The 14,286-nt window shown below is 51.1% G+C and overlaps 1 protein-coding gene across 5 annotated transcripts in view; it reads left to right on the plus strand.

Annotated features, from left to right (window-relative positions):
- Nucleotides 1–3,813: 3,813 nt before the first annotated feature.
- Nucleotides 3,814–14,286, plus strand: part of FMNL3 (formin like 3) — a 59,165-nt gene continuing 48,692 nt past the window's right edge. For all 5 annotated transcript variants that reach the window (XM_062203700.1, XM_062203703.1, XM_062203701.1 and 2 more), the window contains exon 1: nt 3,814–3,966. In XM_062203700.1, the coding sequence (XP_062059684.1) occupies nt 3,841–3,966 (126 nt within the window). In that variant the 5' untranslated portion in view covers nt 3,814–3,840. The remainder of the gene's footprint in view (nt 3,967–14,286) is intronic.

A 14,286-nucleotide genomic window follows, 5' to 3' on the forward strand; every position in this document is an offset into this window, starting at 1 on the left:
TCCCCACCCTAAATACACACTTTCCCAGATGCCATACCAAATGCTTCGAGGGCATAGGTGTTATAATAAAACCATGGACTTCTATTAGACAAAAATTGAGAATTCCCGAGGGGAAGTAATTCATCAGTCATTGGACATGGCTGCTCAAGGTACGTGCAGTACAAAGAGGCATCTTGATAAAATGCCAAAAAGCAGCAAATTCGCCCTTGTATAGTCTCTTCATCTCAAACCTTCTTATTTGTGCTTGGGTTGCCTCAAGCTTCACCATCAGATTTACATAATTTAGGGTCTTCTGGGGTTTGCTAGATCAGTGCCTACATTGATGACTCCCAGCTCACCCACCTTCAATGCTTTCTTTCTAAAGGATAAAACTGAAGTGCCTTAGTCTGATATCAAGGATCTATAGCATCTCCAAACCTCAAAGGCTCTTCAGTCTACTTCTGCCTCTTCTGGCTCTAATCTTTCCAATGAACTCTGAGCATCAGCTGGAAAGGACCTTGTACTTCAAGTACAGGTAGTAAGGAAGAAGCCACTACTGAGTGGGTGTCTTTCTTCCAGGTGTGCACAGTCTTGTAGGCTCTCAAACTACTGTTTACAAAATAATGTGGCTAAGTGTTATAATAGAGGGGTGTACAAAGTGCCACTGAGAGACCTGAGGACAGAGCTTCTTGTTCACCCTCCACCTTCAAACTGTCCAAGAATTCTGTTGGCTCTTTGACATTCTTCAGGAATCTCACCATTTCTATCTGTTTAGCTGGTCCCAACGACCATCATCTTTCACCTGGATTGCTGTAAGAACCCGCTAACTGCCCTCTGCCCCTACCTTTCAGTGCAAGAGCCAGACTTATCTTAACGTAAGACATAAGCCAGAACGTGGCCAGTCACTGGTCAAGATCCTCCAAGGGGGCCAGCGCTGTGGCATAGTAGGCTAAGCCTCTTTCTGTAGCATCCCATATGGGCACCAATTTGAGTCCCAACTACTCTTCTTCTGATCCAGCTCTCTGCTACTGGCTTGGGAAAGCAGAGGAAGATGGCGCCAAGTGCTTGGGCCCTTGCACCTGTGTGGGAGGCCCAGAAGAATCCCTGGTCCTTGGCTTCTGATCGGCCCAGCTCCAGCCATTGTGGCCGTTTGGGGAGTGAGCCAGAACATGGAAGCCCTCTCTCTGTCTCTCCTCTCTATCTGTAACTCTGCCTCTCAACTAAATAAATAAATAAAATCTTAAAAAAAAATCCCCAAAAGTCTTTACAACAGTCTTTACAACCAAGCCTTTACAACCCAAAGTCTTTACAACAGTCTACAATGTCCTGTACAGTATGGCTTTGGTTCCCTTTACAACTTCCTCTTTCACTCCCTCTTCCCTTGCTTATTGTGTTCCAGTCACAGCAACCTTTTTGCTATTCCCTGAGGTGGACAAATCAGATATAGTAAACACTTGCCATCCCCTCTGTCTAGGTAATTCTTCCCCACATATCTACTGCCTTATTTCCTGACTTCTGTCAAGTCTTCTTTGATCATCTTATTTAAAATATTTTTTTAAAAAGTAACTTATTTGAAAGGCAGAATGAGAGAGAGAGAGAGAGAGAGAGAGAGAGAGAGAGAGAGAGAATCTTCCTCAAATGCCCACAACAGCTTGGGGCCGGGCCAGACTGAAGCCTGAATCCTAAAACTCAATCCTGGTCTCCGATGTGCAAGGGAACCCCACTACTTGAACCCCACTATTTGCTGCCTCCCAGGAATCTGCATTAGCAGGAAGCTGGAGCCAGGAGTTGGGAATCAAACCCAAACTAATATGGGATGTGGGTGTCCTAATCTATGAATTAAACACCTGCTCCAGTTTTATTTTTATAACACTAGTCACTAACATCTACAGGGTTTACTTTAGTAGTTTATTGACTAAATCTCCCCCTCTCCAGAATGTAAATGCTAAGGGGACAAAATGCATGTCCTTTGTGGGTCATGCCCAGAATAGTGTCTGATAGACAAAGAGCTCTCCAATAATTGTTTGTTGAATTAACGAATGAAAATGACAGGTGCTAACCTTGGCTATCGTCAGATCCAGGTTCTCAGCATGTGTCATTAGAATTCTGTCTCTCTGGGCTGGCGCCGTGGCTCAATAGGCTAATCCTCTGCCTTGCGGTGCCGGCACACCGGGTTCTAGTCCTGGTCACCGATCCTGTCCCGGTTGCCCCTCTTCCAGGCCAGCTCTCTGCTGTGGCCCGGGAGTGCAGTGGAGGATGGCCCAAGTGCTTGGGCCCTGCACCCGATGGGAGACCAGGAGAAGCACCTGGCTCCTGCCATCGGATCAGCGCGGTGCGCCGGCCGCAGCGGCCATTGGAGGGTGAACCAACGGCAAAAAGGAAGACCTTTCTCTCTCTCTCTCACTGTCCACTCTGCCTGTCAAAAAGAAAAAAAAAAAAAAAAGAATTCTGTCTCTCTGGAGAAAGCACTGTGGCACAGCGGGTTAAAGCCCCTGGCCTGAGGCACCTGTATCCCATATGGGCACCGGGTTCTAGTCCCAGCTGCTCCTCTTCCAATCCAGCTCTCTGCTATGGCCTGGGAAAGCAGTAGAAGATGGCCCAAGTCCTTGGGCCCCTGCACCCACGTGCAAGACCTGGAAGAAGCTGCTGGATCCTGGCTTCAGATCGGCGCAGCTCCGGCGGTTGCGGCCATCTGGGGAGTGAACCAGCGGATGGAAGTCCTTTCTCTCTGTCTACCTCTCTCTGTAACTCTGTCTTTCAAATCAATAAAATAAATCTTTAAAAAAATAATTCTGTCTCTCTGTCTTAGCTTTTTCTTTCCTCTTCATTGGCTTCATTCTCAAGAAGGCTTAAGTCGTGATGGGTGACAGCAAGGGGTGGCAAGCAGCTGCGAGTTTCCGTTCTAACCATTTAGCCGCCCAGCTGGGAGTGAGTCCTACTGTCTGGGCTTTGGTCAAATCCTTAAAACTGGCTAGGCCTCGGGGTCTGGGACCTCCTGGCACGAGAACTAAGTCCAACTCCACTTGACTGGGAACAGAGAATTAGGGGTTCCCTAGAAGAACATGGGGAGTATGACGGGAAGAGGGGCTCAGGGTAGGCAGGCGGAAATGGCCGCTGTCCAGCACACCGCCAATGATGCCCTTCCCGCACAGCGAGCCCACACGGCCTTCTCCAAGTCTCCCGTCTCTGTCAGCTAAGGTTCTCCTCACCCCTAGATGCCCGGTTCTCCGCCACGGTGACCCCCAGCACACGTGGGCGCTGCCCCTCTTTCGCCTGGCCTTCCTGGAACACGCGAAATGGATGCGCGCGGTAGCCGCCAGGGCGCGCTAGGCGCCAGGCGCGAGGCCGCCCAGGGCGGGAGGCGATGTGATTGGCGGGCGCGGCCATCCATCGGGCCCGGCGGGGCGGGCCGCCCGGGAGGCCTGTGGGCGGGGAGGCGGGGCCTGCATGAATGGGGCGCGCGGCGCGCGGGCTGCAGCAGGCGCTGGAGGGGGAAGCCCGAGTCCCGGCCCGAGTGGGTGGGAGGAAGCGAGGGGGGCGGGGGCCGGGAGCGAGCGCGGGCGGGGGGCGGGGAGGGGCAGCGCCCGGGCGGCGCGCCGAGGGCTGCGAGGCAGCGGGCGTGAGCGGAGCCGGTCGCGCCGTGCCTGTCGCTGCGGTGCCGCTGCCGCCCGCTTCGCCGCCTCCGCCCTTGCCGCGCGCCGCCGCAGCCGCCGGAGGGGCTTTGAGGAGCTGAGGAGCACCCCCCGGCGACCCGACGCGGGGGGCCGACGAGTGAAGGAGCGGGGTCCCGGAGGCCGAGCCGCGCGGGGGGCCCCTGGGCGCGGAGGTGGGGGCTGAGGCCCCCGAGGGGGCCCCGCCGCGATGGGCAACCTGGAGAGCGCCGAGGGGGGCCCGGGCGAGCCGCCCCCTGTGTCGCTGCTGCTGCCGCCCGGCAAGATGCCGATGCCCGAGCCCTGTGAGCTGGAGGAGCGCTTCGCCCTGGTGCTGGTGAGAGCGCCGAGCCCGGCCCGGTCCTCTCCTACAGCCCCCCCCCCCCCCCCGGTTCCGAAGCTCCGGCTGCGAGTGAGCTCGGTTCGCGTCCCGCCCACACCGCGGCCTCTTCCCGCAGGCCCGGACCGCCCCATCGGGGGACCTGGGGACCGTCGCCGCCCCGGCCGCTGCCCACTAGGGCGGAGGAGGGGGGTCCCCGGCGGAGGCGGCTCCGGGAAGCTAGACTCCCCTCCCCGCCCCCTCTGCCGCCCCCACTCCCCCCGTCCCTCGAATTCCGGTCCGCGAGCGATCCCCTTGCTCGAGGGGCACTTGAGAGGCTGGGGGCGGCTCGTGTCAACATGGAGGCTTCCCGGGGAGTGGGTCCCACTCCAGCCCGGGCCAGATGTGTGGGGGGAGCAGGGCCGGGGAGGGCGCTGGCAGCCCTTGACGGGGAAGTAGTACAGAGTGATGCCATTCTTATTTCAGAGCGGCCTGCAGGCATCCTGCTACGTTAGAGTGGGTTTGCCTAAAAGGCTGAACATGTGGATAAGCCATTCCACTCGGGTGTTTTTCCAATTGAAACAATACACAAACCATGCCGCCTCCTTTTTTTTCTCTCTCCTTTTCATGTTAAGCCTTGGTGACTGGTTTGTGTTCATTCTTGCCTGTGTTGTGTGTTGCCTCTTTTTTTTTTTTTTTTTTTTTTTTTTTTGGTAGGTTCTAAAGTGGTCTATAGGGAAGGCTTTTTAAAGCTGACTTTGGGCTTCTCTTTCAGTTGTGGGAGCTGGACAGTGATTGAGGGCAGTGGCTGTGTGAGTAGAGAGAGTCTCAGCTGGTTTCACCCAACTGGAGCCCGACTGCGTGTTGGAGTTGAAAACGAAGTTTTGGAGAGAGGAAGTGAATATTTGCTCACAGAAGTAAATCTTTGAGAAATCTGGGGGAATAGTTGTTGGTTCCTGCAAAGAATTCTCTAAGAGGCAGCAGTAATTCTGGTGTTATTGTTGGTATGGCCTGAAAGGGCTGGCTTTGCCTCTGCCGGTGAAGTGGGATGGGTTGTGGACTTAGCAACCTTCTTGGATTTCATCTGCCTTGGAAGAGGGAGATTAGATCTCTTGGCAGTTGGTGGAGCTGTCTGGAGATCCCAGCTCTCGGGTGGTGGGGAGGCTGCCATCAGCCTGGTAGCCGAGCTGGCTCAGAGGGGTCCCTGGTGTTCCACGGGGAAGCTGTGTCGTTGGCACCGCTCTGCTTGGGCTGGAGGGGTCTGGGCCACACATCCTGCGGCCCTCTGCATTTTCCCGGCCTCCTCAGGGGGAAGGGGTGAGTCAGTGATTGCTAATGTGCTGTGACCATCCTCGGGGCCCCAGGAGCAGAGAACTGGGACTTAGTACCCTTGAGAACAAGAGCTCAACTGTTGGGGGAAAAGAGTGGGAGGGAACCAGTGTTCCAGTGGGGGTGTGAAAACCCCCCCACACCCGAGGGTAGGAATCCAGGAGAAAGGGATGATCTGAGGGGGACTGGGTGGGAAGCTGCCTGAGGTAGGGGCCGCAAGGCCACGTGTCCTTAGCGCTTAGAACCCGAGTCCCTCATGTCTTTGGAGCTTGGTTGACCAGTTTGTTTAGTTAGCAAATTGATGGCTTAATAGTCACAGAATGCACGTGGTGTCCCGGTTCCAACCAGAGCACCCAGAGAGTCCAGGTCAGTAGGGGACTGGACCACCCACTCGCAAGCTTTCCTTTCTGTGTAAAGTTTGGATTTGTGTTCTCATGGCTTTTGTCTTGGTCTTGCTTTTTTGTGAGCCAGAGCTGCTGCTACTGGAGGTTTGGAACAGAGCAGGCCAGGGCTAGTTAGCTGTTTTCAGGACAGGAGAAGGGTTTATCTCAGCTGTCCAACACAGGGGAGCAAGTTGTGTTTTATTAGGGGACTCTTTAAAAAAAAAAAAAATTGTTTACTTGAAAGTCAGAGTTACAGAGAGGCAGAGACAGAGAGAGAGAGGTCTTCCATCTGCTGGTTTACTCCCCAGATGGTCACAACGGCCTGAGCTGTGTCGATCTGAAGCCAGGAGCCAGGAGCTTTTTCCTGGTTTCCCACGTGGGTGCAGAGGCCCAAGGACTTGGGCCATCTTCTACTGCTTTCCCAGGCCATAGCAGAGAGCTGGATCAGAAGTGGAGCTTGAACCGGTGCCCATATGGGATGCTGGCTTTACCCATTATGCCACAGCGCTGGCCCCCAGGGGACTCTTTTTTTTTTTTTTTTTTTGACAGGCAGAGTTAGTGAGAGAGAGAGACAGAGAGAAAAGTCTTCCTTCTGTTGGTTCACCCCCAAAATGGCCGCTACGGCCGGCGCACTGCACTGATCCGAAGCCAGGAGCCAGGTGCTTCCTCCTGGTCTCCGATGGGGGTTCAGGGCCCAAGCACTTGGGCCATCCTCCACTGCCTTCCCGGGCCACAGCAGAGAGCTGGCCTGGAAGAGGAGCAACTGGGACAGAACCGGCACCCCAACCGGGACTAGAACCCCTGGTGCCTGTGCTGCAGGCGGAGGATTAGCCTAATGAGCCGTGGTGCCGGCCCCTAGGGGACTCTTAAAGGTCTCTCTCTGCTGCTCCCATCCTCTGGGAGTTTCCACTGTACATTTAGATGCTTGACTCAGGTGTTAGTTCCTGAACAGTCAGGAGAAACAATTCAGTAGAAAAAGCAAGGACTGTCTCAGCTGATGTCTTACCCTCTTTGAGCCTAGATTTCTTCATCTGAAAAAAGGGGCTGATAATTCCTGACCTGGTGGGAATGTGAGGATTAGGGGGTGCGTGACACCCCCACAGGTACTTAATATAGATCAGGTTCTTTTCTCGATGGTGTGACATGGGCAAAGGGGCTTCTTTTTCACCGTTTCTTTGCCTGGCTTGTCCACTTCGGTGTGATTGGTTTTGTTTATGGAAAAGCTGTTTGAAGGGTTTGTTGGGGTGACACCTAGGATGCTGGTTAGGCATATGGGTTTTCAAGTGAGAGTCTCCAGTTAGAAAAGTGTTTGATCCCAGTTTCATCTTACAAATGGGGATAATAGCATCTGTTACAAGAGGTGGTTGTGTAGATTTGAAGAAAGTCAAATACTTAGCAGCATTTAGCATTTTCTGTATGCTCAGTAAGTGAAGGCTTGTAGTCTGGACCTCTCAGCTCTGTTGCAGATCTGAGATCACTTGTATTCCCCAAAAGGGGAGTTTAGGTTCAGAAATCTAATGAAGCCACTTACCCCCATGCTGTATGTCTAGCCTGGGCACATGCCTGCTGTTGTCAGATGGGGGCTTCCCCAGCCCCAGTGGGTCCATGGAAAACCCCGCCCCGCCCCCAAAAACACCCTGGCTGGGGAAGTTGTGTCAGTGCTGAGTCAAGACCACAGGCCTTCAGCTTTCTGGTGCAGACTCGTAATCTGTCACTCGAGCTCTGAGGCTTGGAGCTGATTTGTTTGGGACATTCCTCCCAGTCCAATGCCTTCATCAGGGCTTCCCGGCTGGTATGCTGCAGAGGGGTTATGGGTGTGCCGGGGGTACAGATTGCCTTATTCCTACAGGCAGCTGGGCTCCCTAGATGGTCCCTTCGGGCTGGATATCAGCTTCTGCCCATGTGCTCTTCAGATAGTATGATGTTCTAGGTGTGCCCAGTTGTTGTATTACACTGCTTTGGGGGATTCTCCGTGAATCCCCCTGTCTGAGCAGTTCCCGTTCTGTTGAGTGTTGATTGACAGGTTTAGAGTTGTGGCAATTATTGGAGCTCCTCATTACTAATACCAGCATGGGAGCCCATCTCTGGAGTGATAAAAGACCCCACTGTGTGTTTTGGTCCCAACTAGGGAACTCCCAAGGGCGATTGCTCGGAAGCTTGGAGCCAGTGCCTGGCTTTCCCTTGACAGCGAGGGGATGTAGAAGGCTTTGAGGTACAGCTGTCTCTCTAGCCTTTGCTGTGTCAGCACCCCGACTTTTTCCTTTCTTGACTTACTGCAGATTTGAGACTGAGTCTCAAAAGTTCAGATGCCAGCAAGAGCCCTGGCCATCCTTTAGGAGAGTCTTGGGGCACAGGGGGCGGGGCTGTCCCTGCTGCTGCTCCTCCTCTCACGTTTCCCTGGCGATGGTGACGACTTGGGGTTGTGCTGTAAGTGGAGCATTGATATGAGAGCTAAGCTGGCCTGGGTGCTAGTTGTCTGAGGGGCCTCCTTTGATACAGAAAGAGACTGGGAAAAACTTGGACTAAATATCAGGTTCTGCATCACCGTGGTGGAAATTTTTTTCCCCAGCCCTGGGGATTGTGGTGAATTAGTTCAGGCTGGAGTAAGACTTAGGGGGAGGGAAAGGGCCCTTGACAGCTGGTCAGAAGAGCCTCTCCTCTGCTCAGAAAAGCCACCAGGAAAACCCTCGGCCATAGAGAGGAGCCACTTTTGCCGTGATCTTCTGATGTGACCTGGCCTTGTCTCGGGGAAGGTGTGGGTGGGGCGGAGTGGAGAGGGATGTGTCTGTCATGTGGGAATATTTTCATTGCCCAGAGAGACACAGATTTTTTTCCCCATTCTCTTAATATCTTTTTTTTAAAACTTTTTTTTTTAAATTTTTATTTGACAGGTAGAATTATAGACAATGAGAGAGAGACAGAGAAAGGCCTTCCTGCCGTTAGTTCACTTTCCTAATGGCTGCTATGGCCAGCACTGTGCCAATCCGAAGCCAGGAGCCAGGTACTTCCTCCTGGTCTCCCATGTGGGTGCAGGGACCCAAACCCTTGGGCCATCCTTCCCGGGCCACAGCAGAGAGCTGGGCTGAAAGAGGAGCAAGCAGGACTAGTACCCGGCACCCCAACAGGGACTAGAACCTGGGGTGCCGGCGCTGCAGGTGGAGGATTAGCCAAGTGAGCCACAGCACCGGCCTTAAAGTAATATCTTTAGAGAAAGCGTGAGACAGCTCAGAGATTATTGAACAAAAAGACACATATGTTCTCTAGTTCCTTTACCAAATGCAGCCAGTGTGTTCTAAAGCCTTATGTATTTTTTTCTTTGCATAGTTTTGTACAATGTTTTGCTATCTGATATATATATACTTTACTTTTAATCTAGTTTTTTTAAATATTTATTTGAAAGACAGAGTTACAGAGAGAGAGAGAGAGAGGTCTTCTATTTAGTGATTTACTCCCCAAATGGCCGCAATGGCTGGAGCTGGGCCGATCCAAAGCCAGGAGCCAGGAACTTCTTCTGGGTTTCCCACACGGGTGCAGGGGTCCAAGGACTTGGGACATGCTATGCTGATTTCCGAGGCCATAGCAGAGAGCTGGATCAGAAGTGGAGTAGCTAGGACTCGAACTGGCACCCATATGGGTTAATGGCACCCATATGGGATGCTGGTACTGTAGGTGGTAGCTTAACTCGCTGTGCAACAGCGCCAGCCCACTTAATCTAGTTTATAAAAAATTATCTTCATTTTATTTGAAAGGCAGAGAGGCAGGCACAGAGAAAGCTTCCATCTGGTTCACTCCCCAAATGGGTCAGGCTCCTCCCAAGTGGCTGGTAGAGCTCAAGTACTTGAGCCGCCATCTGCTGCCTCCCCACGTGTGCATTAGCAGGAAGCTGGATCGGGAGAGCAGATACTCACTTTGGTATGAGATGCAAGTTTCCCAAGCAGCATCTTAACTCCTGTGCCAAATATCTGCCCCTTTGGTTTTTCTCTCTTGGCCTCTCATGAGTTTTTAAGTTGCAAACACTTTTAGATGCTGTGCATTCATTGAGTGAATGTATCTTTTTTTTTTTTTTCCTTTTTTTTGACAGGCAGAGTGGACAGGGAGAGAGAGAGACAGAGAGAAAGGTCTTCCTTTGCCATTGGTTCACCCTCCAATGGCTGCCGCGGCCGGCGCACTGCACTGATCCGATGGCAGAAGCCAGGTGCTTCTCCTGGTCTCCCATGGGGTGCAGGGCCCAAGCACTTGGGCCATCCTCCACTGCGCTCCCGGGCCACAGCAGAGAGCTGGCCTGGAAGAGGGGCAACCGGGACAGAATCTGGCGCCCTGACTGGGACTAGAACCTGGTGTGTCGGCGCCGCAAGGTGGAGGATTAGCCTGTTGAGCCATGGCGCCGGCCGAATGTATCATTTTTTATTAAGCCCTACTTCTGTTTAGGTTCTTTGCTTCTGTTTAGGTTCAATGCTTGGTGTGCAGAGTCTTTCCTTTCTTTCTTTCTTTCATAATATCTATTTATTTATTTGAAAGAGTTACACAGAGCGAGAAGGAGAGACAGAGAGAGAGAGGTCTTCCATCTGCTGGTTCACTCCTCAGATGGCTGCAATGGCCAAAGCTGTGCCAATCCAAAGCCAGGAGCCAGGAGCTTCTTCTGGGTCTCCCACGCGGATGGAGGGGCTCAAGGATTTGGGCCATCTTCTACTGCTTTCCTAGGCCACAGCAGAGAGCTGGATCAGAAGTGGAACAGCGAGGTCTCAAATCGGCGCCCATATGGGATGCTAGCACTGCTGGTGGCGGCTTTACCTACTACGCCACAGCGCCGGTCCCACAAAGACTTTGCAGTATTTGCAGTTTCCTTAAGATAGAAATTTAAAATTAAACTTGCTAGATTGTAGGATATAAATGTTTTTAAGTTCCTTGACACATTTCCAAGAGGGCTTTTTAAAAAAGATTTATTTATTTGAAGGAATTATAGAGAAGAGAGGGAGATACAGAGAGAAGGAGGAAGATAACTTCTATCTGTTGGTTTACTCCCAAATAGCCACAATGGCCAGGTCTGGGCCAGGCCAAAGCCAGGAGCTAGGAGCTTCATCAGGGTCTCCCTTGTGGGTACAGGGACCCAAGGACTTGGACCATCTTCAGCTGCTTCCCAGGTGCATTAGCAGGGAGCTGCATTGGAACTGGAGCAAGACAGGACTTGAACCGATGCTCATGTGGGGTGCCAGCGCTGCAGGTGGTGGCTTCACCTGCTACATCACAGAGAGAGAGGAGGAGATACAGAGAGAGAGAGAAATCTTCCAATCTGCTGGCCCACTCCCCAGATGGCTGCAACAGGCAGGTTGGGCCAGGCTGAAGCCAGGAGCCAAGAGCTCCCTCCAGGTCTCCCACATGGGTGGCAGGGGCCCAAACCTGGGCTATCCTCTGCTGCCTTTCCCAGGCCATTAGCAGGGAGCTGATGGGAAATGGAGCAGCCAGGACATGAACCAATGCCCATGTGGGATGCCGACATCACAGGCAGCAGCTTTACCTGCCATGCCACAACACCACCCTGTAGTACGTGTTTTTAAGCAGATTCAGAATCACTGAACGGTATAAAGAAGAAAGTTAAGGTCATCTGTAATCTTGCCATCTGCTATTAACATTTTGATGTACTTACATATTTTAATAATTAGAATCATACTGTATGTATTGTTTTGTAAACAGTTTTTAATTACTATTTTAAGCATTTTCTCATTAGTTTAAATGTTCTCCAGTGTCATAATCCATGGCTGCATAATAATGTATAATAGAATGTTTTGTTATTGCCTTATCTTGCATTTTCTGTCTCTCCCCCAACTACTGCTATTTACAAGTAACACTGATGGACAGCCAATGTGTAAATATTTGTGTCTGTCTTTCTCCTTGCTATTCTAAATAACACTGTTATGGACATCCTATGCATAAATATTTGTGTCTCTGATTATTGCCTTAGGCCAGATTGTTAAGAGTGTGTGTTCCATAAAGGTCTTTGAGACATAGACCTTCCTATGAAGTTGTATCGGTTACCTTTCTCCCTATAGTGTATGGATGTCTCCCTTTCTGTCTATGCTAACCATTGCTGGATACTTTGTCTTTGCTGGTTTGATTGATGAGAAGTGGTAGCTTGTTTTACTTCGCATTTCTCTGAACATTCCATCTTAGTGTTTGGACTTTCTTTTGTTTGTGTCCTTTTGCTTTCTGTTGGAGACTTATTATGCATATACATATGTCTATGTAATAAGTGCGTATGTTGTCCACACCTTTGCATTATAAAATATTTTTCACATGAGTAGGCATGCATAACTATTATGTAACTTTGAATAATAGTAGAATGAACACCAGTTTCTTGAAACAATAGTGGAATGTACCAGTGTATCCACATCGAGTTCTTAGAGGTGCTTCCTGCCTTTATTTTCTTCCCTGCCTTGTTTGGGATGAAAGAGCCCTTTTGGCTTGGGACTTGCTGGGTCTGTGTTCTGCAGCTGGGACGTCCAGGTGGCAGCCACCCCAGTGCTTCATCGCTCTGTCTGTGGGGCAGCAACTGCTACAGATGGCGAGAACAGGAACTGGTTTTGGGGGAAATAACTGATCTTCAATGAACTGCAAAAAGAAGCTGAGGTGGAGAGGAAATGAGACCGTAGATCCTTCCCGGGCACTGAGGTTGCCTGGGAAGCTGTGCAGGGCCAGGGCCTTGGTTCTGTGGCCAACATTTCTGCCCCAGAAGTGACTCTGCTGGGTCCAGGGGACAGCCTTGCTGGCTGCCTAGAGTCAGCGTGTCTTCTCTTCTGCTGGGCTAGTCTCCTGCACGCTGAAGAAACATCTCTCCCAAGTCTCCAAGCACTGAGCTGAGTGCGACAGTGCCAGGGAGCGGCCAACAATTCATTCCAGTTCGGAAATGATTTTAGAGAAGGGGAAGGACCTTTGTCTTTGAAGATAAGAGAGGGCGCTGTTGCCACATGGCCTCCTGGCTCCTTGCTGGGCACGTTAGGACTCCTGCTTTGAATAGCAGCAGATGAGAAATTTGAGGGCTTGAAGGTTGTCATCCGTGAATGAGAGAAGAGGATTCCAGAGTTGACCCAGGCCCCGAGTTCCATTCCCAACTTCTCTTTTCCCTTTCATAGCAAAGCCACAGCTTTTTGTCTTTTGCTTCTTCCTCATGTGAGAGTGCGTTCTCCAAGAGAGGCATGGAGGTGCCAGGCTACCCTCTGCCCCGAAGATGGTTTTTGTTTTTTGCTTCCTCCCTTCCTCTTGACTTCTCTTTTCCCTTTTTCCAATTCCCCCTTTCTCTTCCAAAAGGCATGGGTTGGGAGTTTGTGTGTTGGGGAGGAGAAGACTTGGGTAGAGGTTTTCGGGGATTAGTGTCTCCTCTACCCCCAGCTTTACCAATGTGCGTACTCCTCTTGGTTTATAGAGTACTTTGAGGTCCTTGAAAGGTGTTCTGAATAACGTTCAGAGCCATGAGGGACTGGCAGCATTATTTCCACAACAGACTTTGCCAGTAGAGTACCAGGCTTGGTCAATTCTCGTCCTCATCACCTCCTGCCTTTCTTTATCACCTTCCTAACTCTCCCCAGCATGGTAGCTGTGGGTGGGGCTGGGACTGGTGGTCTTGCCTTTGGGCCCTTGTGCCTGTCGATTGGGCAGACAGATCCAGAGTGGAGGATGTCATAGCCTTCTTCGGTTGCTCGGCCCCTCTCAGAGTGAGAGGTGGGTGTGGACCTGGTGTTTAGGGTATTTTAGGTGCTGATGATTCTGTTTTAAGAGCAACCTACAGCTCAGAGCAGTTTCTGCTCTGTTTTTAACCAGCTTCCTTGCAGGAGCTGGGGAATCAGTCATTAGTTCTTCCTGCTGTTTCCCATGAAACCTTCAAAATATTCCTGTTTTGGGAGGAAGTAGCTGGTTTGAGATTTGCTGGCTCAGACTTGGTTTGAAAGACAGACAGTTGGTTTCAGAATCAGAAGAGTTGGGGTTTGGTCCAGAGTTAATGGTATTTCTTTTAGTGGGATAACTTTGGGCAAATCCTGTAATTTTTCAGAGCTGTCTTAATTCTTTATGATATGGGTGAGGATAATACCTAACCTATAGCTTTACCAGGACACTTAAAGGAGACAAGATAGTGAAGACACTTTGTATTCTATAAAAAAAGAAACAACGTTCTTCAGTTGTTATTGTATACATGTCACCCACTGTGCCACCCCTGTTCCCATAAATTCAAGTGGTTTTCAGTGGAGGGAGGTATTCTCATGCCAGGAGCCTGAGGATGTGTGGTTATCATCTCTCCTGGGTTGCCACACTTAGTGGCTCAGACGTCCTGCCGTGCCTGGGTCAGTGCTGCAGGATGAAGAGCAGTCCCGCCCTGTGCCAACAGCACCCTGCTGGGCAGCGCCTTTACCCTGCCTGCCTCCAGAACGGAGCTTCTGGAGCAGTAAAAGCCACAGTCATGATACTTTCTTGTTTTCCCCATTTTTCTTTCTATTTTTTTTTTAAAGCTTGTATTTATGTAGTTGAAAGGCAGAGCAACAAAGAGAGGAAGAATCAGAGACAGAAAGAGTGAGCCTCAGGGCTGACGTTGTGACGTAACACGTTAAGCCACCACCTGCCGCCTGTGATGCTGACGCCA

The sequence above is a fragment of the Lepus europaeus genome, chromosome 10 (genome assembly GCF_033115175.1).
Source record: "Lepus europaeus isolate LE1 chromosome 10, mLepTim1.pri, whole genome shotgun sequence".
Classification (NCBI taxonomy): Eukaryota; Metazoa; Chordata; class Mammalia; order Lagomorpha; family Leporidae; genus Lepus; species Lepus europaeus.